The sequence below is a fragment of the Cystoisospora suis genome (genome assembly GCF_002600585.1).
Source record: "Cystoisospora suis strain Wien I chromosome Unknown contig_1802, whole genome shotgun sequence".
Taxonomy (NCBI): domain Eukaryota; phylum Apicomplexa; class Conoidasida; order Eucoccidiorida; family Sarcocystidae; genus Cystoisospora; species Cystoisospora suis.
This window is the reverse complement of record NW_027154602.1, coordinates 822-25564: the sequence shown is the minus strand read 5'-3', so window position 1 is coordinate 25564 and position 24743 is coordinate 822. Positions and strand designations below refer to the sequence as shown.

General features: G+C 46.9%; 5 protein-coding genes across 5 annotated transcripts; 4 read left to right on the top strand and 1 right to left on the bottom strand.

Annotated features, from left to right (window-relative positions):
- Positions 1–1684: 1684 nt before the first annotated feature.
- CSUI_004020 (uncharacterized protein) lies at positions 1685–3430 on the top strand (the record flags this gene model as incomplete). Its single annotated transcript, XM_068064215.1, has 5 exons — positions 1685–2111; positions 2345–2521; positions 2675–2822; positions 3089–3206; positions 3316–3430. The coding sequence occupies exons 1-5, from the start codon at positions 1785–1787 to the stop codon at positions 3428–3430; spliced, it is 885 nt and encodes a 294-aa protein (XP_067923812.1). The 5' UTR covers positions 1685–1784.
- Positions 3431–4362: 932 nt separating this feature from the next.
- On the top strand, positions 4363–7443 carry CSUI_004019 (protein c21orf59). Its single transcript, XM_068064214.1, has 6 exons — positions 4363–4628; positions 4964–5119; positions 5466–5636; positions 5937–6066; positions 6208–6293; positions 6692–7443. Exons 1-6 carry the CDS (start codon positions 4422–4424, stop codon positions 6800–6802), a joined length of 861 nt encoding a protein of 286 aa, XP_067923811.1. The 5' UTR covers positions 4363–4421; the 3' UTR covers positions 6803–7443.
- A 760-nt stretch (positions 7444–8203) lies between these two features.
- CSUI_004018 (proteasome regulatory subunit) lies at positions 8204–14377 on the bottom strand. Its single transcript, XM_068064213.1, has 6 exons — positions 13112–14377; positions 12105–12201; positions 10931–11065; positions 10080–10220; positions 9275–9459; positions 8204–8641 (listed from the first exon to the last, which is right to left on the bottom strand). Exons 1-6 carry the CDS (start codon positions 13262–13264, stop codon positions 8408–8410), a joined length of 945 nt encoding a protein of 314 aa, XP_067923810.1. The 5' UTR covers positions 13265–14377; the 3' UTR covers positions 8204–8407.
- A 108-nt stretch (positions 14378–14485) lies between these two features.
- CSUI_004017 (rap domain-containing protein) lies at positions 14486–19611 on the top strand. The gene is made up of 2 exons (XM_068064212.1): positions 14486–16460; positions 17665–19611. Exons 1-2 carry the CDS (start codon positions 15282–15284, stop codon positions 19303–19305), a joined length of 2820 nt encoding a protein of 939 aa, XP_067923809.1. The 5' UTR covers positions 14486–15281; the 3' UTR covers positions 19306–19611.
- A 3006-nt stretch (positions 19612–22617) lies between these two features.
- Positions 22618–23708, top strand: CSUI_004016 (uncharacterized protein). Its single transcript, XM_068064211.1, has one exon. The coding sequence runs from the start codon at positions 23181–23183 to the stop codon at positions 23472–23474; it is 294 nt and encodes a 97-aa protein (XP_067923808.1). The 5' UTR covers positions 22618–23180; the 3' UTR covers positions 23475–23708.
- The last annotated feature ends 1035 nt before the right edge of the window (positions 23709–24743 follow it).

Below are 24743 nucleotides of genomic sequence, written 5' to 3'. Positions count from 1 at the left end.
TGTCTCTCCTGTTGAAACCCAAGATAGCCCCGGACGTGCTACGAAGTCTTAAAGGACAATTCGTATCCACCGTTATTCATTCATCAGGGCCTTTCTGTTATGTCAACTATGCCCTTCGTTGCAACGTCTTATTTCATTGCGAAGAACATGCAGGATCGGGAGAATGCGTGTGATGTGCTCTTCGGTCAAGCCGGGGGGCTGGATCGCGCTGTACAAGACAGCGGAAATGCATCCGGACTGGCTGTCGCTGACAAGGAGTGACAGTTGGTAACCCTTCGGTAGCTTCGTTTTCTACGGGGACACACTGCTGTCGATACGAAAGAAAAAATGCATCTCAGTCGCAAAGGAAAAGTGAATTTCTCGAAGACACGGACTGCAACAGGCGACGACCGAAGGCCTCTGGTGTACGTGAACGACTTTGAGTTCTCTAGGTACTTAGTTCTGCTACAAGTTGCGGATCCCTCTTGTTTTTTAAACGCATTAAAAACGCGTGTGGGGCAGTCGCAGGGGTGCCCGGCTGGAGGTGAGAGCTTGAAGATAGCCAGGTGTCCTCATAGGCTACTTCCATCTCCTTGGCTGAGGAAACTCAAGAACCTGCAGTGCGCCCTGGCATGAAGTCTCACCACCAGACCGGCACGGGCAGGTGTACGTGCGACGGCTTGAATCCCGAAGACTTCGGATCCGAAAGATCCGCTTTGTAAGCCTTGCCAAGAGAATTCTCAACATCAGGCGAGAAGCTTCAAGGTTACCGCGAGAGACCACCACCGTGCGGGCCCGGGCGTAGCTCTATAGCTCTATTTCCAGTAGTCGTGCCGCTCCGTGGCGGAGATACTCGGGATGGCGGTCTAGCTCCCAAAGCGAGACGCCAACCTACAGCTACTAGACACTGATTCTGACCCTAGCTCGGTTGCATACTAGCTCTGGGTTGGCGTTTCGCTTTTCAAGCTAGACCGCCACCGAGTATCTCCGCACGACTATTGGGGAAAGAAAGGGCAACGCAGGGACCGGAGGGTTGTGGTTTCTTTCCGTAGCCTTAAAGCTTCTCGCCTGGTGTCGAGAATTCCCTTGTCATCGCTTACAAAGCAGGTCATTCGGATCCGAAGTCTTAGACGTTCAAAATGTCGTACGTACACTCACCAAGTAACCGAGCTGCCTGGTAAGGAGAGTCATCAGCCCCCCCCCCAAGCTTCAGTCCACAAAAGGGACTGGTGAGTGCTCCGCTGCTTCTGCGTTGATCATGGTATGTGTTAGCGATCACTCCTATCTCGAAGAGCCCAGATTGTAGCCTCTTGCTGCGTCTGCGAGCGGCAGTAACGAGCGCACGAGCACGCACACCCACTGCGGCGGGCAGGTGGTCCGACCACGACTCCTTATTATTTTTATCTCCCGACTTTATGTTTCGTTCTTATTCGCCACCGCAAGCTATCAGTGCAAAACTTTGGGCACCTTGTAATGTCCAAGGGGGTTCCGTGCTTCTGTTTTGCAAGGGACTAGAAACTCACACAAGGGACTGTATTCCCCGGCTGCAGCTAGCTTTTCCCGTCTGACGTTCTTTGTTTCGCTCTTTGACTGGCCACTGGCTCACGATGAAGTTGCACACTGCATGCTTGGGTGTTCTCGTGCTGGGTCACGAATGTGCCCAGGCGAGCCAGTCGTCGTATGCTTCAGGTGACTTCTTCGGTAGTCAAAACTATACACCGGAATTCCTTGCATCATTGAAACGGGATCCGGAACCCGTTTTGATTTCAACATTTCAACCGACCACCGAGAGGCTGAACACTCGCATGGTGTTTACGCAAGTTTTGAACGACGCCGCCAATGGGGGGACCGATGGGCTTCATAAGGCAACTTTATTCTCCCAAGAGCTCAGCACTAACGTTGACTACACAACGGAGAATATGGAGAAGTTCGTCGACATGATTGAGCCGAGAAGTGGCGTTGCCTCCATGTGTTACCCGTCATCGGCTGCTGAGATACCCGAGAAGTGTAGCAAGGCGTACGAATACGGTGATGTCGTGTATATTCCGATTACGCAGTCGACCGTGTCGCCGACAACGAACGAAGCCTACTCAGGAGGTCTTTGGAGAGACCCTAGCGAGAAGCGAAACAAGGTGAGCAATCGTTTGAGACCACGTACCGATGGGTGTACACGACAGTCGTTAACTCACCTACCAGCCGAAGCCGAACGAGTGCCAGCCTAGCAGGACAGCAACGGAGGTGGTGTGTCATCGTTTGTCTGCAAGTGGATTGGGTGATCTCACGTTGCTTTAGCGATGCTAGATCTGTTCCAAGTGGCGCGATAAGCTCTCATACTCTGTTTCCTTCGTCCGACCTGAAATTACAGGAATGGTACGAAGCAATCCGGCTCCTAAAGAAACAAGTTCCGAAGCTCAAGGTGCACGCGCTGTACACCGGGAAGCCAGACGACAGGCTTCTGCACTACCTGCTGGGAGAACACAGGATGGTTCTTGATGGCCTTCTTATTGACTGGGAATTCGGTCCGGGTGCCTGCTGGTCAGCGGTAAGCTTTTCGCTAAATGTTGCCAGGGTCTTGTGAGAGAAAGTGCGGGGCTGAGACGATATGTCGAGGAAAAGAGTAGAGCGGACGGCTGAGAGGATGTAGGTGCGTAGGAATTTACTTCGCTCTCGTATGTCCTTTCTTTTGTCTCTTCAGGTGGAGAAGTCCCCACCAACAAACAACTGGATGTGGTTCGTTAGAGGCAAGACGAGGTACCTCGTAGCGAACCAGGATCCGGCATCTTGTGTGAACGCCGATGGAAGTCGTGCAGACAAGGATGTGTTCCTGAACTACGGTGAAAGAAGTAAGGTCCCCAGAGTGACGCTGCTACTACCGTCGGCCAAGACTTTGCTTCCCGGGGATTGTTTTTGGCGGTATTCATTTCATTCTATCCTTTCTGTCCAGATTGTACTGATATACTCAGCACAAGTTAGACATTCTCTGCTGGTCTACCTGTGCGTGCACTCCGTAATCACGTGTTTGTTGTTGCGCTGGCTTGCAAACGAAGTACCATCGCAAAGGAAGATCTTAGCGAACATCGTCACCTTGTCATACGCTGTGACTCGACAGGTTTACAATTCCAAGATTACATCCTACCCATCTTTCCGTGCTACAATGGAAGCGAGTGGAGATGCCACAGCGCCATCAAGGACAAACCATCCGCTGCGTGCGACGACCAGAGACAAAGGTAAGAGTGAAAGCACTCTCCAAAAACGGCACGTGCTGCGTCTCTGCCAGCGTCAAGTAGATTTTCAGTCGAATATTTGGACGTTGTGTTGTGTGGTCTCTGCACTCAGGTACGCTTTTGCGCTCTTCGAGATCAACTCTGCTGCCACTCTAAAATTCTTTCTGAAGACGTGCAAGAACCTCCTGGGAAGAACACCAGCTTACGATCTGGTTCAGGTCCTTTAGTCCAAAGCACTACGTCTTCTCGTGTCCGGGGTCGACCCTCTCGTAGTCGTAAGGATTGACCGAATAGAACCCGGCCCGGCCAGGAGCTTCACTCACGGCGAAGGTGATCTATCGAAATCGTCTTGAAGTGAGATAGCTTGTGTTGCGACAACGTTGGACCATGCAAATATGACTTGTGTATCGCATTTCTATCGAATAGGAAGTACTGCCGTGACATGAATTGATGATGACCGGGTGCGGCAAGGCCGGAGGGCTTTTGTCTGCTCCGCAGGAAACTGCAGTGTTGAATGAGTAAGGCATATGATCCAGTCAGATATCAGCGAACCGAATTGCCAATGCTTTCCTGTCAATGCAAAAGTACGCCCCCCGAAATTGCAACACAGCCTGGCCACCGTGCTGGCGCGGAACCAAAGCGTCTTCTGTAGTTTGGGTCAGGGAACGAGCTAACAGTCGATTTGTCCCTGTAGAGGCTCTCAGTTTTTCACCCTGGGCGGCGTATCCATAGATCGAGACTATCGCTCCAGTAAACCGGCCCGCCGCTGCTACCTGTGGCCGACTTCTCCCGGCCCTATCTAGACAAATTAGGGGGCACTCGCATCCAGAGCGGAGTTTTCCCAAGCGCGTTGTACGGGATGTCTTCAACTCCGGTCATATGCATCAGTATAGTCTCCCGGAGAGCCTGTCCCTCCCGGGTTGTTGCCATGTAGGGTGAAGGCAAGTCGCGAGATATCTCGGTAGCATCTACCGCTTTGGGTGGCGCAGTAAGGCCTCCGCACTTGTAACCAGGACGCTACTCGCATGCAGATGCGCCGACGCGCGCGCAAACGTCAGACTGTGCTGGACCGGGCACGAAGGCCGGCGGTGAATCCGGTAGAAAAACGTCGTCGGCTCTCCGGACTTCTTTCCTTGTTTCTGCGGCACTGGAAAGTACGGAAAACCGAGTCGCCTTCACGGCTTCTAAAGAACTAACTGTCTTTGTCCTAGAACCGCAATGGTGCTGATCCACGTTAAATCAGCAGACGAAAAGAATCAATTCCTCTTCGAGGCTCAGACGACAGTAAACATCGGCGAGCTTCGAGAGGAACTTATCGACCTTCACAATCTTCGGCTCAAGACAATTCAACTCTCCGACGCATGCAGAGGCTTGGCCACTCATGGGCCGCTGAGGCCTGAAGAGACCCGGGGCCTCACAGAAGAGGTCAGGCTCACACGCGCGTAGCGTACCCTTTGATTCCGCTCCTACTGGCCACGAGGGAGAGCTTGTCACGGACACGCTCTCTTGCTTGTCGAAAAGATGCTCCAAGGCACCCCCTGCCGGTGGGCTGGGCATCATGGGTCAACGTCTTGGCCGCACAAGCCCGTATCACTCGATCCGGGGTTCTCTTCTTGGAGGCCTTCAAAAATGAATCGGATGCATGTCTACCAATGAGATAGCGAACATCGTGGCTGATTACCGAAGCCGACTAGAACTGCAGTTCACAGCACGCCTTCCTAAGAAGCCGGAATGCGTTGTGCTCTGGTTCCCCGGTGCAGGTGGCCAAGTTGTCGGATCTAGATATTTACGCCTACGGACAGCCCACCAATCCTGATCCGACCGGCTACCGCACTGGCGTGCCCCCACCACTCGAGACTGCTGACTTGCTCGAACAGACTGCCGACAAGTCCGCTGAGGCGGTTTCTTACAACAAGGTAGGCTGCTTTCCCCCGACTGACCGAAAGGACCCTCCAGAGAGCAGTCAGTGATATATTGCTGGGTCTTAACTTGGCTTACTCCTGATGCAATAATCTCTGCCAAGGCTCATAACTTGCAGCTTATTTCGAATCAGTGCCTTCGTGCTCGACTTTACTAGACGCAGAGAACCGGCTGAAAGCAACCCCAGTGTACCATCTCATCTGTATCGGTCTTACTCTGATGCGTGTCTGTCTTGTTCGCATGTCCATCTCCTGTTGGAATGCTTCGTTTTTCACTATCCAGTTGGTAGCGACTTCTGCCCTAGCGATGAGTGTTTTCTTTCACTTCCTTGATCCTCAACAGGTGGTCCTGAAGCAGCCCCTGACGCTACGGGGAGTTAAGGCAGCGTTCGAGAATCTACGGGGAGCTGTCATGATCGCTTACCCCGCATACAACGACTTGCCAACGTGGGACCCCGCCCGCATAATTCTCGAAGAAGAGGAGAACCAGCAAGAAGGCTCCGTTAGCTTCGAGGTAATCGCCTTTCAGTAACTGGCACTTACCATGTGCCCGGTGTTAGATCGCTGGTAGTCGTGTACTACAGAAGTCAGCCAGGTAATCCGTTGCCACGGCCAAACAGTTTGTTGCACAGGGCATTATCGAAGTGTTGTACGGCTCTCAGCAAACGACTTCATCCATCCGTTCAGCTCACAAAGGTACCGGAATGCCATAACCCAGGGAAGCAGTAATCGCGGTTGCGACCCCGTACACTGCATCGATGGTCATGACCTCATGACGTCTTCACCTTGTTGCGCTGGCGTTTACACACGCCAGGGGTTTGATCGAGAAAAGACATCATTATGGTGGGCAGGCAAGGAACTTCAGAACGATAAACAGCTTTCTTTTTACGTGGGGAAGAACGAAAAAACGAAGATCATCGCAAGGCTCCAGCCCAAAAGCGCCGGTAAGGGTAACGCTGGGATCTCCCTTCATTGTGGGTATCAGGAGTCCAAATGCCCAGAAGAACTGTCAGAACGGTCAAGCGCCTATTGCTCTCTTCCCCGCAGCAACATTTATGGGGATGGAAGTGTGGCCTATTTCTCAGGGCCCCCGATACGCGAACCCCGGGTGGACGCCGAAACTCACAAGGCTATGCTGGCGTACTGCCACAAGAAACGAAGAGAAGCCCAAGTGAGTATCGTACCACTGAACAACTTCTCCAGCTGACGGGGATATCACCGAAATCCCTGTCCCCGGCGACCTCACAAGACGAGCTCACGGTCGGTCTCAGCCATTGTGTTCTGCTGCCAGCGACAAAATTTACACAGTCCCGTACCCACCCAACCAAATCGAAAGAGATTTACATGAACTGTTCTTTGCTCTCACGCAAGACACGTTGCTCCATCTCCAGGTCGAACCAGGCGGCATCGCTTCACAGCACAAGCACCCCGCCCAGTCATTCGACACTACAGCAGAAAGCACAACGCAAATACTGCTTGCCACTTGCACTTTATAGTACTTCTTCCGGATATGGTACCGGGAGATCAGGTATATCTTTTATTGGAGTGCTATCTGACGGTGATCTCCAGGAGCTGGAAGAAGATGATGATGATTCTTACTTGGACAGCGAGTGGGCGAATCCGCGCGGTCTGAAAAATGCACTCATTGGAGGTGGCCGGGAAATTCGCTGGAAGTACTGATGTAAGCATTTGGCGTTCTCCCTGTGGACTTCTTTCACGAGCTAAGCAAAAGCATTTCCATCCAATGCTATGCTGACACCGCTGTTTGCCTCTATCTTCTCTCGCAAAGTACTTGATACAGCTGATGAAGTCTTTCCTGTGGCTCATTTCAGTAAAGTGTCTTGTTCGCAATACGACAAGAAGCAACTCAAACGCCTGAACAGAAGCAGTGTACCTTGCCTACCGTAAGGTGTCCATGCATGAATTCTATACGCTGTCAATCCCGTCGTGTGCCCTTTCCGTCTAGTGCAGGAACAAACGTAGTCCGGAGCATGAGCCCATGATATCCGTGAAAACAGTAGTAGTAACTTCTCCTAGGAGAAGTTAAGCTTTCCATGCATTTCTGCTTGGTTAGGCGTCATTCTTCGGGGAAAAAGCGCTTGCTTCCGAGTGTGGATCTAATCAATCGTGTTCGTTTCTTTCATGCGTTGCATGGACGGGTCTTCGCGAGTTCTGGCAACACGCACCGAGCCAGCGCGATGACAGCCGACTTTCTCGTCATCCTGCATCAACCGTACCTGTATCTCTTTGTCCTCCTCCTCTTGGGACTTCTAGAGGTTTAGACATGTACCTAACTGAATCTGAAGAAGATCTTTAGTAACAAGCTGACACTACATCCGGCGAAGGCCCGTTCAACACGGCCAGTCTAACTGAGGCTCACTGCACAGAAATGCCTACCTTCCTGTCAGTTCATTACTCCGGTACTTGTTGTTCCACGATATTCAACCAAGACCCATACGCTTTTTCCTACTCAAGAGTTTCCAGAGACGACAGTTAGTAGATACCTAAAGATTCCTCTTCTTTATTTCAGCTTACTCGAGTTACAAAATGTGCCGCTGCCCCACTGCATCCCTCGAGCTCACTCCTTTCAACTGTCCCAGTGAATCAAGACAACTGATACAGTCTAAACGACAAAAGATGTCTTAGAGCGCAATAACTACAGTGATCCGCCAAAACAGAAGCCTACTATTCTTTGTCGCTGGCGATGCCCCCAGCAAGGAATCCGTTGCTTGCTAAGTAACGTCGTAGGATGGCTGTGTGCCTTTCCTTCCTCTTCTTCTGAAGTGCCAGCGAGTGCATGTCAGTGACCCCGCCGTGCTTCCCTTGAGTTGAAGTTCCATGAGAGAGAAAGGAACTTTAAAAAGAAAACCAACATTTTGATTCCTTTCATGTGTCATCTCATCAAGTATCATCCGCCCCTGCCGCAGCAAGTGTGTGGTCTTCTCTTCAGCACGCACCGGAAAGATTCGCCATTCTCTGAAGCAGTTCTTTTCTTAAAAGGCAGTAGTTGCATATCATCATCCATCACCACTCATCGATAGGACTGTACACATCATGAAGAATCCCTCCGTCCCTTAAGATACACGTAGCGTGCTTCCGCAGCAGAAAAAAGGAGACATCTGTTCTATCTTAGGCATCCCTAGCGCCTCTCAAACGTTGTCTTGTGTTTCTTTCTTTCCATTTAGAGGACACCATCATCATCATCATCTCTTTCTCCATACAGAAAAGAATCGTCTCTAGGGGATGATGTTTAAAAGAAGGGATTTTCTAGATCATGATAGGCATCTAAAAAACAAGAGTATCAATCATGGTTCCTAAAGAATGAAGGATATTCTCCGTGAGAAGTGTATCTACATCATTCTCTAATCTCTTCTTCGGGTCGACTTTCCCTGCACGTTCTACAACAAGCTCTTCAGGTGTCTTTTTGATCTCTTCTTGAACCATCTTGTTATATTGCTCTGACAGCTCTTTCATCGACTTGATACACTTTGCACTCTCCGTCGCCATCTCATCAAAGGGCTACACAAAAAGAAAGAGAAGATAGAGAGAAAGTCAAGGGGAGGAACGAAAGATACAAAGATCACAGAGAGGAACAAACACTCCAGCATCGACCTGAAGTCGACTTAAAAGCAAATGATCTGCAAGACAGCCGATACACATAGCTATCTATCTATCTATCTTTATCTATTTCTCGAATGTAAACACTCTTGTCCTTGTGAGACCACATGTCTGTACAGTGCGGTTGGTACTACCACAATACCTTATACATACACATATATACATATAGATATGATACACTCTCTCTCTCTCTAGATGTAAATACGTAAGTATATATGGCGGACGGCTGAGCAAAGACATACCTATGTGTAGAAATCTGTATAGCTGTGGTCACGATAGATTGGTGTCTTCAGTCAGCAAACAAAACACACAGAGAGAGAGAGAGAGAATCCATCTATCCATACACCCTCTAGCTACTTATCTATCCATCTTTGATGTACCTATCTTCTATCTATCTATTTATCTATGTATCTCTCTCTATCTTTCTCTCTATGAGGTATCTATATGCCCATCTACCTACCTACCTACTATCTCTCTAGCCCATCCCTTCGCTTCCTCGCCTCTGGCCTCGGAGGTCTCCCCCAGTTTGCGTACCTTGAGTTTGAGGGCATCGTTCCATTTGTTCTTATGGAGATTGAGGAGCATTTGGTTTTCTAATTCATTCTTTCTGTAATTAATGACAATTGAGTAATAGTTACGATTCAATCCATGCACCAGAGCAGAAATCGTAGGACGTTGAAGATGTCCAATATTACTCGTAGTCTGTCGCGGCTCCTGACCTACGAAAAAGAAAAAGTCATAAGCTTAGCCCACATCAACAACTTCGTCTTCATACACACCAACAAAGACACCTACCTATCTATCTTTAGTCTATCTATCTATCTATCGTAAATCTATCCATCTGCCGTTGATCTGTCTCTCTACCTATCTGCATCTCAAAGTAGAAGTAGCACGCATTACGTGGTAGTCGATGACGAGGATCAAAAGGAACGAAGAAGAAAAGGAGAAAGAAAGAAAAGAAGAGAAAGAAGGGAAGAAAGAGATGAATAAAGAAGAGAGAGATGAAGAAGGGAGTGAAGAAGCGTACATAAACTGCGGGGAGAACAACAGTAGACTGCTACTCCTATCCTTCGACCCTCTCTCGTTTACTATACTTCACTACATAAGACATCTTCCCCTCTATGTATCCACCCATCTATCCGTCTATTTCTCTCTTTCCTTCTCGAATTCCCGCTGTTTGACTACCAGCCTGTCCTATCTATCTATCTATATCTCAAGTAGAATGCTCATATGTCCCCGTACATGTATAAGACGTCTTTCTTTGGGCTTCTGTCTCCCTCTCCTGTTCCTTCTCTCTGCTGTCTCCTTTACAGTAGGGACTGAATGGAGAGTTTCTTACCTAGCATGAGAAGATGAGGGTTGATAAGCCGGAAACAGTCTATGACCACCTTCCCTTTAACCGATTGAATGGGATCGACGACTACACCTACAGCCCTCTGATTTAGCTGCTCGAAGCTCTGCTGTGTATTCACATCCGTCCCTATAGTGGCACAGACATACATACACATGCGAGTATTCATACACATACATATATATATATATATTTATATATATAGGAACGTTTAAGAAGACGGAGTGTAGAGTCGGAAGAGTAACACAAGTGAGGCGAAAGGAAAGCAAAGAGAAGAAAAAGGAGAGGGAGAGGAAAGAAAGTCCACTAGCAAAGACGAAATGCACACGCACAGAAAAGGAGACCGCCTACCTACCTACACATACATATGTATACGGACAAAGCTGCGTCGATATACCCTCGTAGTACATGAATATAAATAGCTGATGAATGTATGCGGTCTATCGCGACACTTGTCTACGAATCTATCTATCTGTATCTCCATACACCTCTACACACACACACACAGATATGAGTATGTTTACCTCTCTATCTCCACCTTAAGAAACTTGATCGTAATGTATCTCCCACCCCCTCTTTCCTCCTTTTCTATCGAACGGACACCTCAACCACGCACTCTGCCGGTATCACATCTTGTTGCTCTTTGTCTTCCTTCCTCTCCTTTTCCTTCTTCTTTTCTCTTCTCCCATCATAAACTTCTTTTTCTTCATTCTCTCTCTCTATCTCTGCGTTGGTGTATGCGTTAGAGGGACGAGAGCACAAAAAGGCAAGTGCTCCTCTCTTCTCTCCCAAGTGGAAAGAAGAGAAAAGAGAAGAAGCGACAAGGAGTGTCAAATCACCTGAGAACCAACAGCCAAAGCCAGGGTGGGAGTGGTACCACCCCACGACCATCTCAGGGCGACCCGTACGCTTCAGCTGCTCCAGCATCTCCGTCTGGTACACTGGATCTACCGCCTCTACACTCACGCTGTTCCCTGGAGGAAAAGGAGAAAGACAGAAGCAGATATAGTAGAAAGATAGATAGAGAGAAAGTAGAGACAGTAGGAGAGAGAGGGAGAGAGAAAGGAAAGAAGAAAGAAGAGAGGGAGAAGAGAAAAGAGAGGAGGAGAGAGAGGGGGGGGGGGATACAGACAACGAGGAAGAAAAAAAGAAAGAAAGAAGAGAGAGAGAGAGAAATAGATAGGTATGTAGACAAGGAGAGGGGAGGATAGAGAGAAAGAAGAGAGTGAGAAGGAACGAGATGGGAGAGACAGCATAAGAGAAAAAGAGAGATATCTTGACTCCTGCAGGCGCTGTCCGTTAACTCAGGTGGCTCATGAAAAGGAACAGAACAACACCCCCCCTAGCTTTAAAGTTCACAAAGAGTGAATGAGAAAGAAAAAAGAAATGCGAGAAAAAGAGAAAAATAACGAGAAGAAGAAGAGAAAAAACAAGAGCTACAATGCGTGTCGAGAGGCATCAGTCCTAACCATCTTACATGTTAAATATATGTATGTATATATGTATGTTTATATCTATATATATCTATACGTATATATACCTGCCGTATATATGGCATGCTGAAGACGTTTACGAGTGACGTTTCTCGTCTGTAGCTACAGTTGTTATCTCTTTGTATATACATATATATATGTATATGTATATACATATATGGATTTATACGTATAGAGATGTATGTGTGGATGTGGTCTATGCATGTAGAGATGGACGCGTGCGTGTGTAGATGACTACTACGAACGGAGGAAAAGAAGAGATCTAAGACCGAAGAAGAAAGAAAGAGAAACCGGAGAAAAGACGAGTTGGTCTTCCGCGAGACTTTTCTACGGATCAAGAGAAGAGAGATCTACATCAGATGAGAGAAAAGAGAGAAGAGAAGAAGAAGAAAAAGAGAAGACGACTGACCATTTTAAGGACAACAGCAGAAGATAATAGGAAAAGAAACGAAAGAGACAAAAGGAAAGAGAAGAAGTAGTCATTAGAATAGGAATGAGAAGAAGAAGAAGAGCAACCTACCAGACTGGGGCATGGAGAAGACGTCGACAACTCTCACAGTATAGTCGTCTATAAATTCACCTAACATAAGACCCATAACCTCCATAGGGACACCTGCCTGAAGAAAGAACAAGAAAAGGAGAAAAGAAGAAGAAGAGAGGAGGATAAGATGAAAAAGCAGAAAGAGAAAAGAAGAGACTCTTCAGGAATCACTTCACTCATCTGAAGGGTAGAATATCCCCCCTCCTTCCTTACTTCTTCTATATCTATCTATCTAGCTTTAATCTATCTATCTTTGATCTATCTATCTTTAATCTATCTTTAGTCTATCTATCGTCAACCCATCTGTGATTCTTAATTCTATCTATCTCACTTCAATCTACCTATCTATCTATCCTGAATCTATCTCTCTTTAGTGTATCTGCCTCGCTCTTTTATCATAAGCATCTCCGGGAGACCTCGTGGAGAAGAAGAGCGACGAGCCCTGGAATGAAGAGAAGAAGAAGGCAAGGAGAATGGACTGGCGAAGAAGAAGATTTGTGAGGGAAAGAAGAAAAGAGGAAGACTTGAAAGTATGATGTATTCTCCACAGAAACAACCTACATTACTATCTCTCTCTATACACCGCCTAAAGAAGAAGAAGAAGACTGATGAAACGAAAGTATGAGAGAGAGTGCTTTAGACCTCCCAAGGAGAGCCTTCTATCAAACAGAACGGCGAGGGAAAGAGAGGACAGAACGCCTTAGGCTATTCACAAAATACTCCGCAGCATCCAACAAAGGCGACCTGAACTGTATATACACCCCGACCATCATACGCTATGTGAATGAGCGAAGAGAAGGAGAGACACCTTCTCAATACTCTTACATGGACCTCCATGAAAACCACTTTAAGGCCTCCTTTCCATAGAGAAGAAAACACACGCTATTTCGTACTGACGATGAAACATCTTCCTCCTTATACGGACGTACACACATATATATATAGATAGACTAGAGATAGACTATCCTGGAGATCTATTTTCATACCCGGCCATGTTTCAGCATTTTGAGGAGAGCCAAGGAAGAGATATAGACCTGCTCGGAAGTATCCGCCATAGGCTGATCCCGATGAGGTGCAGACATTCCCATCCCTCCAAACTGCTGAAGCAAACCGCGAAGATTCGAAGGTAAACCCGACATCTTGACGAGAAGAAGAAGAAGATAAGGATGCAATGAAGAAGAACACGCTTGAGAAAGATAATGAAGTCTTGAGCTGGGAAGGAAGAAGAAAGAAGAAAGAAACAAAGGGAGGTGAGAAAGTAGGAGTGGGTGATTGATCGTTGGAGAAATGAGAGGGAGAGAGAGACAGGGGGTGAATGGAGAAAGAGAAATGAAGAAGAAGGCTATAGCGTGCTGGCTCGAGACGAATAGAGAAGGAGAGAGATGAAGAGAATAAGAAGGCAAAAAAGATGATGAGAAGAGGATCGTCAGGAGAATGTCTACAAGAAAAAGGAAGGAAAGGCAGCAGGAAAGAAAGAAGAGTAGTGAGTGGTATTGTTGATCAGGGGGAGAAGGAAGAAGAAAAGGAGAAAGTCGCACAGCTTCGGCGTTTTTCTTTGAGAGAGGAAGAGAATGAGAGAGAAGGAAAGAAAACCAGAAAAGGGCTGTGGTGAATGAGAGTGTCTTTGAGACGGACTGAATGAAAAGAAAGAAAGAAAGACAACAGAGAAGAAAAACGCGAGAACTCAACTCGTGACCGTTTTCTATCCTGAGACAGAGGAGACCCGGACGTCCCTCTCCACAGATTCTGGGGTCTTTCCGGTGTACATACACCTAACCTTCCGACGACACAAAAGGAGAAAAGAAGATTTGTTTGTCGGAAAGAAGACTTCAGCTGAATGGTTCATTCAATCAATTCCGAGATTCTCCTTTGCTTCGACACACCCGGAGAGAGGAAGGAGATGTAGACAACAGAAAGGAAAGAGAGAAACACTTCAAAGTCGGCGAAGAAAGAACAAGAAGAAATGGCGCAGACGTCAGCGAGCAAAAGCATAGGACGAAGGCGTGCCGTCTCTCCGCTCGAGGGAACTTGGAAGCCGTCTTTCTGATCATCAGCTATGGCAGGGAGCTCGAAGAAGAAAAACGAGAGAGAGAGAAAAGAAGACACCTGCTGTAGCGCCTCTTCTATCAGAGACAACTTCCCTTTGAGGCCTTCGAAAGTTGAGAAGAGGAACGATCGAAGGAGAAAACTCCCGGGAAAACAGAGCAAATTGGAGGTTTGACGTGTATTGTGAGGTGTACATACACCTCATCACACTATGGCGTGTAAATAGTCCAAGTGGAAGCGAGTTCTCTTTACGACTTTTCTTCTACTGCTACTACTGCATGCAATGAATACAAAAGCAACAGACAACCAAACAAGCAAGACACTTCCCTCCTTCGGCAGGCAGCTGCTCGAAATCGAGTTGAGGGGCCTCCCGATGCCTCATCCATCGATTCATCCAAGAAAAACGTCGACAAACATTTCTCGCTATCTCTCTTCAGGGGCAAAATAGGGGGGATCCTGTCTCCTCTATCCGCTCTCCTCGTCTCGTGCTTTTGTATTGGTCTTTTTCATCTGTACTTGTGCTTTTTCTTGTTCTTCTCTCTCATCTCTTTCATCCTCTCTCAGTCTCTCTCCTGCCTGCCCGTTAACACCGACACTCTTTTCCTCGCGGCTTTTCCTTCGTTCCTGCACCTCTATCTGCCGTATCAACGCGGGTGTATATGTGTATATCCTTGTTAGATTTCCACCGTCTCTGTCTTTTTCCTATTCTCCTGGGCTATACGACCTGCGTGAAGAGCAGAGAGATCTACGAATCGTATATCGAGAGGAAGAGCTCATTCTTCCAGAGGCCTTCGAAGAATCCCGAGCTATCACCTCGGAGAGAGTCCTATCTCGCCATCTTGTTGAAATAGATACATATGGATGGATCAGCTTACCGCCGTCACCCATGTGTGGATTCTCGGACCTTTCTCTCGAAGTTGATATGGATATCTATATGCAAGTATATATGAATATATCTCTATACATGTATATGTGTATGTATCTGTATACATGGGGACGACCTGTCTTTTTCTTCTTTCTGGTAGAGGGATAGAAGGTTTCCTTAAGAGCAGATGCTTGGGTGATCTCAAGGATCTTTTTCTTTTCAAGGATTAGTCGCAAATCCAAACCATGAGGAAGAATTCTCACGTGTTGTGTATTTCTTGTATCTCTCATCCTACCCGTCTGTACAACTTCCCTTCTCTCTCTTCTTCTCCTCCTCCTTGTCACTATCTCTCCCATCTTTCTTCTTCTTCTTCGCTTCTCTATCCCTCTTCCATTACTTCTTTATCTGTCTCTTTCTTTTCTTCAGCTCTGCCTTCTTCCTCTTTGTCATCCCCTTCTTGTTCTCCCTGCCTTTCTTCTTCATCTTCTCTTACTTCTCTTTCTTCTTCTCAGAGGACAGCGTGGCCTACCTCTCTCATCTTCTTCTCTCGTCATGTTTCTTCCTCTCCAACTTCTCCTCTTCCTACTCCCTCTGCATCATTCAGAGATAGAAAGGTTTCTCTGTCTAAGAGGAAAGAATCTCCTCAATCAGACCTTCTCTCCATCCCTAAGTATCTACAGAAATCTAAGAGGTTTCCTCCTGAACGAGCAACACAACTAGCCTTCGAATTGACAGTCAAGTTTGAATGGCTCTCTTCAGCCACTCCCTCTCATCACAAATCCCCACATTCTTCTTCTTCTCGTTCTTTCTCACTCCCTTCTTCTTCTCCCGTCTCTCCTGTCTCTTCTTCTTCTTCTCTCCATCATCTCCACCTCCCTTCTTCTCTTCCATCATCAACTTCTAAAGGATGTCTCTACTCTCCTTCCTCTTGTTCTCCCCCCCCGGTCCCCTTGGCCTCCCCCCCTGCACCTCCCCTGCCAATACCTCGAGACATACAGCGACAGTGGAGTCGAGCTGTCGAGACAGCTAAGTCAAATATCGATCTCTTCTCACCTTCTCAGTTTCTTTCTATTCTTCATTCGACAGCCTTAGCAGGCATTTCTATTCCCTCGTTTTCCTCCGTTTTGAGAAGAAAAGCTATAGAAGTTCAAGACCAAGTGAAGAATCCTTGTGCATTTGTGCGACTTCTTATGGATCTTGAGAAGATAGGGGGCTTAAGAGATCGACACTTTGTTCTCTTTCGAGAGAAGATTGCTTCTCTCCTAAGAAGTCAACATCTCTCTCTCTTTGGAGTCACTCTTCTCCTTCATCTTCTTTCAAAGCATCGGTTAAGAGATGAAGCTCTTCTACATGCTGCAACACGTCGTCTTATATTCGAAGGAGAGCTCACAACGGCTATACGACAAACTCCTGCTATCTTATCGGTGCGTGGGTCTGTGTGCGGAGAAGATCTTTCATCTCAAGAGTAAAAATCTCATTTTTCTTCTTCAAACTCATTTCTTCCTGAGAAGATCCTTTCTAGTCTATCTATCTATCTATCAATGTATCTATCTATATGGCAGCTTGTAGCTAGCTATGTGAATCGAAGCTCATGTCTAGATGGGTAGATGTGTATATACACACAATCACCGACTTTCATCTCATCTCTATATCATATAGTATAAATATAGATATATATATAGATATAGATATATCTATAGATATATCTCCTTAAGATGGAATAGGTTCTTCTGCAGTGTCAGTGGGAACCAGACCTACCTCGTTTCCTTTAGGAGATTTTCCTAGAGAGTTAGCTAGCTAGCTGTGAATGTATCTACTCATACATAACGACTTTTCATGACTGAATAATTAAGCAAAGCGAACTTTGTTTCGGATTCTTCCTTACATCTCTTCCTCTATCCGGTGTATATACAGGTGGCTAGTCCATGTCTTGAGATGGATGAAAGGCTAGATAGATAGATTGAAGTTACTTAGACGTAGTTTCTCAGCAATCGGAAAGATGAGTATGCACTTTATGCGGTTCTATTTGCTGTTCATCTACAGCTCGTGCGAATACCTCCAGTTGTGTATGTATATGCATCATATATAGACGAGAGAGCACCTTCATATACACACCATAGGCCGAAGAGAGATGGGGTGCATATAATCTCTCCACCTCAATCCACTGCATCTCCTAGTATTCTCTGTCCGCTTTATGAAGGGTAGGAATGTCTGCGAATAGACTGCTCTATAGACCGACATACCAGATACTAGTAGGCAATGAAAAATGCACTTGTTATCTATAGCGCCTTTACATACATATATATATATATTATATATATGCGCTGAGTATACGATAGTCTGTATCTCTCCCTTGTACTCTTGTTGTATGTTTTGATCGGTGGAGATTTCTAACTGTTTGTCATAGCCATGTAATGTTAGATGAGTTCATTCGTTTCTTCTCTCATTTCTCTTTATAGGATATCTTCGTGTCTTCCCTCTCTAGTTCGTGTTCTTTCTTTCTTTCTTTCTTTCTCTCTCTCTCTGATTGACTTCACTTGTCTACTTTGAATTGCAGTGACATACACGGGAGCGCCTTCTCCTTCCTGTCCTTGTTTCTTTTCTGTCTTGCGGGGTATTTACACGTAGATGCTTCTTCTCTCTCTGGCGAAGTTACACCTGCCAAATTCCTGTATGCGCCCTCTACTAAATCAGCTTCTCAACAAGCAAGCATCTGTAAGATTAAGCGAGTTATCTTGTCAGGAGCTTCTAAATTTGGCATATGCTCTTGTCTGTCTGTCGACGTACTCTCAAATGGAAAGAAACTTGAGAGGCGCGTCTTCTTTTCCCGAGGTAACATATCAACAGAATGAAGAAAAAGGAGAGAAAGAACAAGAGAGAAATGAGGTCAAAGAAGTCGGAATGAGGGAGAATCAGAGGTTGACGAACTTTGGTGATAGTAGCAAAGGAGTGAAGGAAGGAGTACGCGTACAGGGTGAGAGAAGTTGGGGTGTACATACACCCGACAAGTTAGATAAGGAGGTAGAGAGAATCGATAACGATAGGATAGATGATGTAGGGACTCCAGGAGAGGAGCATGATGCTTACGATGTTGGGAAGAAAAAACAGAGTTGTGATATCTCAGCGGAAGCTTCACCAGGTCATTCCGTACGAGAAGCTGTCGGATCATATGTCAGCACTGTATCGGGGAAGAAGAGTGAGATAGGTCTTGCCGAACGTACATCCAGCTCAGGTGTACGTACATCAGAAGCATTACAACATGCGAAAGGAGATATGCAACCACATCCCTCGTATCACGAGTACGGAATGCGATCTCGCTCTACGTCTCCTTTCTCCTATCATTGTTCCAATGAAACCTATGGCGATCTGCCAGGCAGTTCAAGTACCTCAGATCAACGTTCTTCTTCTTTATCTAGAGATTCTGAACCCTTTGTTAGTCTAACATCTGATGATTCCGAGATGGCTTCCCAGCCACCTCTATCCCAGAGAATCCCCTCTCCTACAACCCTCGGCCCTCACAGCGACAAGAATTGTTTCATGACTCCAGGTGTACGTACACCACGATCTCTCGAAGAAGACATATCATGTCGTTCAACCCTCTTGACAAACACACTACGATCTCTTTCAAGGTCTTTTTTTCATCCACGAGACAAACGTCCTATTCCGTCTTGTGCATGGAATCAATTAAAGTTCGTAGACGCCTATATCACACACCGCGTGGGACCTCTGACTGTAACGAACCAGGAAGCACTGACACTCTTAGCACGCGCCAGAGAGATGCCTTTAGTTAAAGAAGTTCTTATCTCTCAGGTTCAGAAACGTGTTGGTCGAATGCTGCATGAGGAAGGACTAATCAGCGATCTATCTATAGAGTATCCCGTCGGACCCTTTGTATTAGATTTTGCTCTACCAAAGCAAAAGCTAGCTGTGGAGATTGACGGCGAGAATCACTTCTTCTTCGCCACGAACATTCCCACATCCCGGACACGATTCAAGCGTGAAATTCTTGCCGCTATGGGATGGCGTGTCGTTGTCATCCCTGAAGAACTTTGGAAGTCCAAAAAGAAGAAAAAAGTAAAACAGTTTGTCGTAGGGAAAGTTAAAGAGGCCTTGGGTGTTGGTCCGACTGAGACTCCCGGAGTAGGAAAGCAACTCGCTGGCCACTGGGCGAGAAAGGTCAAAATGTTGACAGACTCAGAAGGTGTTTGTTCTTCTAAAGAGGAAGGAGAGATTGCATCCCGGAGCGACACCAAAAGACGGAAAGGCTAGATATGATGCGCCTTTTTCGGGAGTCTCGTTTCGAGAGAAGAAACAGGAAGAGGTTGGGGAGTGTGTCTCTACAAACGGTCTGAAGTGTGAGGGGGAGGTATGGATTCTTTGTATACAGGAGATTCCTCGGGACAGAAAGAGGAGGAAAAGCGTTTGTCAAATTTACTTGCTTTCCCCGTAGGCGTTTCGTGCTCGGACATAGTGTTATGTACAAACTCGTGTGTAGAGAATGAAGCCTTCTCTTGATATCCGTCCCCTAAGACTGGCGAGGAGTTCTAAAGGATCAACTTGCACAAAACAATCCATACAATGTAGGAAAAAGTGTCGCAACAGACCGGTTACCGAAGTATGAATTTTCCTTGGTTGCTGGAGGTTCTCTGTGGGAGCTGACGTTGTCTCAGAAAACACATGGAAGGAAGGCTACCATCTGGCTCTAACAAGGGCAGTAGACAGAAGACAAACATAGTGATTTCCGAGTGCCTTCGCCAGGGTGAGACATGCGGCCAGTTCAGATCGTCACCGGAATTGTTGAGACAATGCAAAGTTTCTTAACAAACTTGAAGACGACAGGTGAAACTGGAGAGAATGGGTGTCTTGAGAAAGTTTGCCGTCCCTGTTTGAAGGGGAGCAGGGCATGCGAAAAGACTACATACCCCCTACGCGAAGGGCGCCGATCATGACTATCAGAGCTTAGCTTTGGGATCATCGACTCTACTCCTGTCTACCCTCTTACTATCCCGAGCTATCGATTTTCTGTTGGAGAACCGTATGTACCCCTCTGTGACAGGAGGGAGTCGTTACGCGGAAATGCGGATGCGTGAGCTCACTAACATCACCTTTGTGTAGAGAATGAGGTTCGGTAGGTTCGTGGTCAGGAACAGTTGCAAGACGATGACCTTCGAGCCTTTCCCGTTGCGAGCTGCTATCACACTTCACCTCACCCGGGGAGACGCATATGGAGACCCCGAGGGGATCGAGGGGAGCGTAGGGTTTGCTTGACTGGATCAGATCTATAGTCATTCAGCGCGAGCACAGCGAGTATAGACGTAAGTCAAATACAAGTAACGATATGTGTGTACATTCCGTAACGAATTGCCGACTAGAAGAGGATCGTACGGGGAACCTGTCAGTAGTTGGTCGCTGTTTTGTAAGTCTAGAGATAGATAACCTTGAAACACGAGATGACACAGGTGTACACAGACAAGTTCTACGAGGTGCTCTCCCTCCTTACCATGGGGTGGCTAGACTCACACACAAGATTTCTCTCTCCACAACTGCGTGCTACCTGTCCCCCGGTGGTTCTCTCCTCCTTCGTACTGGGGCAGGACCCCATGAGTCTTCATGACAGCCATGTATCGTTGTATAACTGCAACAAGATATAGACAGAAGACCTCGTCTGCAGTCAATTTCAAGCACCGTAGCTCAGTGGAAGAGTGGGGGGCTCATAACCCCCAGGTCCATGGATCGAAACCATGCGGTGCTAAAACGAGATCAACCGCTCTAGGCTATGGAAGACCAGTATAGCCTGCTGTATCTCTGTTCTTTTGCTCTACATTTTCCATGATTTCCTTCGAAGTTCCTGTTGTGACAATGTGTTCGGAGGTAAGCAGAGACAACACGAATGATAGGGCTGCTGTATAGAGGTGAGATTATAGAAAGTACAAAAGGTCTGTTCTTCGTGGTTTGCTCGTTCTCCCCGAGACATGAGAAGTGCTAGCTAATCAGACCCCCCTTAACGTCCGACAATTGCATGTGTTCACCGCTGCATCAGAGACGCCCCATCCAACTGTAGAGCCAGAGAGCGTGACCATCGCTCTCTCACCCGTAGGTGGTAAGGAGAGGTCACTATTCAAGCGACTGTTCGGACGAGGTGAAGAATAGCCTTCGACAATTGAAAAAAAAATCTGAAAGAACGCATGCTGCTTCAAGAATTCTTTTCGTTCGGTGTCTACTCTCCCGGTGAACATCCCAAATCCGAGCAGCTCAATGGGCTCGTTGGGGCACCTGGGCAGCAGGCGGTAGGCTGTGTGCAGGTGGAACTGGGCGACGGTCGCTCTAGTGTTTATGCTTTTCGCGTAAGAGAGTCAAATGTCTTTCAGTGCGGGAGGTGCGCTCTCATCTGATGTCGCGGATTGGTCACTGTACCTCCGTACATGGTCCCCTGCCTCAGCCCCCCATTAACAAGCTTCTATTTCGCGCACTATCCGCACTGAAAGACATTCGACTCGCTCACGCGAAAAGCATAAACACTCGAGCGACCGTCGCTCAGTTCCATCTGCACACAGCCTACCACCTGCCTGCCGCCCAGGTGCCAACGAGCCCGCCCCTTCAACCGCGGGTCCGCGTGGAAGGAGGGCTGCTGGAGCGAGAGCTTGATAAGAATCATAGCTCATGTCTCTCGGGAGGTTCAAAAGATTCACAATTTCAGCATCACTCTTCTTCCACAAAAGAAGATAGACCGTACTTTGATCTTCTAGATGCCTTTCTGAGGCAACCAATCGGATGAGTATGAGAGGAGACGCGCGAACTACAGGGCCTATGGCGCAATGGTAGCGCGTCTGACTCCAGATCAGAAGGCTGGGCGTTCGAGTCGCTCTGGGCTCAAATCTTTCATGATTGCTTCTTTCTCTCTCTTTCTTTGTTTCTTCCGTTTCAATTCTTTCGTGTTTATGTGTCTCACACTGATAGGACATACGTTACGAAAAAGAGCACGATTTGGAGTTTTCTTGCTGACTGATGCCACATGAAAAGTTGTCTCTCCGAGTAGCCGCCTAGCGAGAACATCGCCAATGGAAGCGGGCTGACGAGAAGCAGGGCACCACACCACCTGAAAGCCTCGCTTAGAGATCCTTGTTGCCCCGTACACCTCACTGGTAAACCGTGCTGGAAATAGCTTTCTCTAGGGGTAAAAGCTTGCGTACAGAGAAACTCCTAGATATGGCTTTGGCGGTCGATCGTGCGTGTGCATCTGGGAGAAAAACGGGCCTTCCTTTGTCATTCCCATCTGATGTCGATACGGCAGGGAAGAAAGTCAGACTGTGAGTTGTAGATGTATGTAACAGGGTTTCTTTCAAGATTCCCTATTTATCAATTCATAGAAAAAAGGAGACGAATCTTGAAAGAACTAAGCATTCCTCGAGGTCACGGAAGAAGCACCAGGTGACTTCCCGTTGCTGCTGCATCGACCTCTGTCGCTCGCTTCTTTTCCCCTTCACCTTCCCAGGTGTACATACACCCCGTCTCTGTTGTAGCGGAAACAGCCAAGCCAACACACACACACACACACACACACACACACACATTTGTATGTCGATGAAACGAAGAATTCTTTTTTTTCTTTGCATTCCTGAGGCCTTTCTTTCCAAGAGGCCTTCCTTCTTTTCCTTCCTACTAACTTTCGTGAGTTGTCTCTCCCCGGAAAGCTTGTTGCTTCTACTAACGCCATTTCCTCCTTAAGCAGCTTCATCTCTTTCTCTTTTCAGCCCCCCTGTCCGAAGAAGGGGTAGGTCAAAAGGTTCTTTCTTCTTTCCCTTGTCCCCTAAAGACTCTATAGAGCTACTGCTTCCCACCGTCATGATCTTTTCCTCTCTCATTCTACCAAACAAGTAGAGATCTCCTCGTGTGCGTCGATTCTGCCAGACAGAACACCTCCTACGTACTTCTTTCAAGCACATCCTTCTTCCTTTCTTGTTCGTTCTTAACGTTATCGTTGAAATGTGACTATTCTCTCCTGTCGGTTGTCTCGACTGTTGCAAAGCAGCGTTCTGTCCTTTCCTGGTCTTCCATGAGGCAAGGTAGAGTAACAAAGACGTTGAAGCGAGGAGTACAGGAAGTGTCTCCATCTCTCATTTCTATAAGCCGTTGCATGGGTGTTGATGAGTGAGTGCATCGAATCAAATAAAGACGGGAGGGATAGACATCTAAAATCTCGGTATCTTCGATCTCTTCTTCACCTCCTTTTTCGCCCCTTCTTTCTTTCTTGCTTTGTATTTCTCTTTCTTTCAGTCTGTATCCCCAGACAGGAGGTATCTAGGTCATCTGTAGTGAACTTGGCGACCGATCTTCTTCAAATACACTCCCGTTTTTTCTTCTTTCTCGAACTTCGCCATTCTCTTGACCGTCCCAAGGGTATCACCATCCATAGACACTTCAAAATAGATCTCCCTTAGATTAGATACAGAGATGGAACCCTCTTCTTCTTCTCCTTCTTCCTTAAACTATCCTACCGCGTCTTCCCCGGGTGTATATACACCTCGACATCCCGATGCACGCCATCATGGGGGCGATGATCTACTAGGGGAAGTTTATGTCAAAGAACAAGAAGAAAATCTCGCCCGAGTGGCTGTATGTAACTTGAACCAATGGGCCCTCGATTTCGATGGAAATCTCCGCAGGATTGCTAAAAGTATTCAAGAAGCGAAAGCTAATGGCGCGAGGTTACGAGTGGGTACGTACAGACATACATCGATTGCGACAGAAGAAACGAAAGAAAAAGAAGGAGGAGAATCTGAGAAGGAAGAAATCTTTCTTTTCTTTTCTGGTGTGCCTAACTTTTTGTGCCTATTAAGCTTGTTTACATTCACTGCCTTTCGCGCCCTGTTCCCTGTACAGCCTCTCCTTCTTCTCTCATGTATACACATGTACTTGTACAGATATGTAATATATATATATATACATGAAATGTTTCTTTAATAGGTACATAGCTATAAGATACAGAGAGAGCCACAGATGAATGAATGAAAAAAGCACTTCATGTAGATGCGAGGACACGTCTTATACCTCTGTATGTATGTATGCCTGCATATAGATTGCATATATATATATATGTTGTATGACTACGGCTGGCATTCAGACAGATACAATTATTCATGCGGTTCTCACAGTCCATTGTGAGAGGCTGAGGAATGGACGCGCCAACCACAAGCGTTTCGTTTTCTTTCTTTCTTTCTTTCTTTCTTTCTTTCTTTCTTTCTTTCTCACTCTTTCTTTCTTTCTTTGAGTTGAAATGTGTGTATGAATGTCTGGCAAGAACGAATACTCGCCCTGTGTCGCGACTACTCAGCAAGTCCACGCTTAACCTTTTCGTCGGGACTCCTTCTTTCGTTCTTTCTCTTTCTTCTTCTTCTTCTTCCTGTACCTCTCTTTGCTTCTCTCTCTCTTTCATTCGCTTGGTTACCTGGGTCTGTAAAGGCTATCATTCTTCGTCACTAGTTGCTTTCCACGAAACACATATCTCTTAGAGATACGACGTACAGGAATGCGATACTCTCTTGCACGGTCATCCTTTCTTCCTCTATTGAAGGTGTCTTCTAACGCGAGAAAATCGGCCCTAGGCTCTTCTTGGCTGGGAGCTAGAGATCTCGTTTTCTTCGGGAGACTTAGGAGAAGAAGAAGAAGTTTTCTTCTTCCGTATAGAACGCGGGAATGAGGAGAAAAGC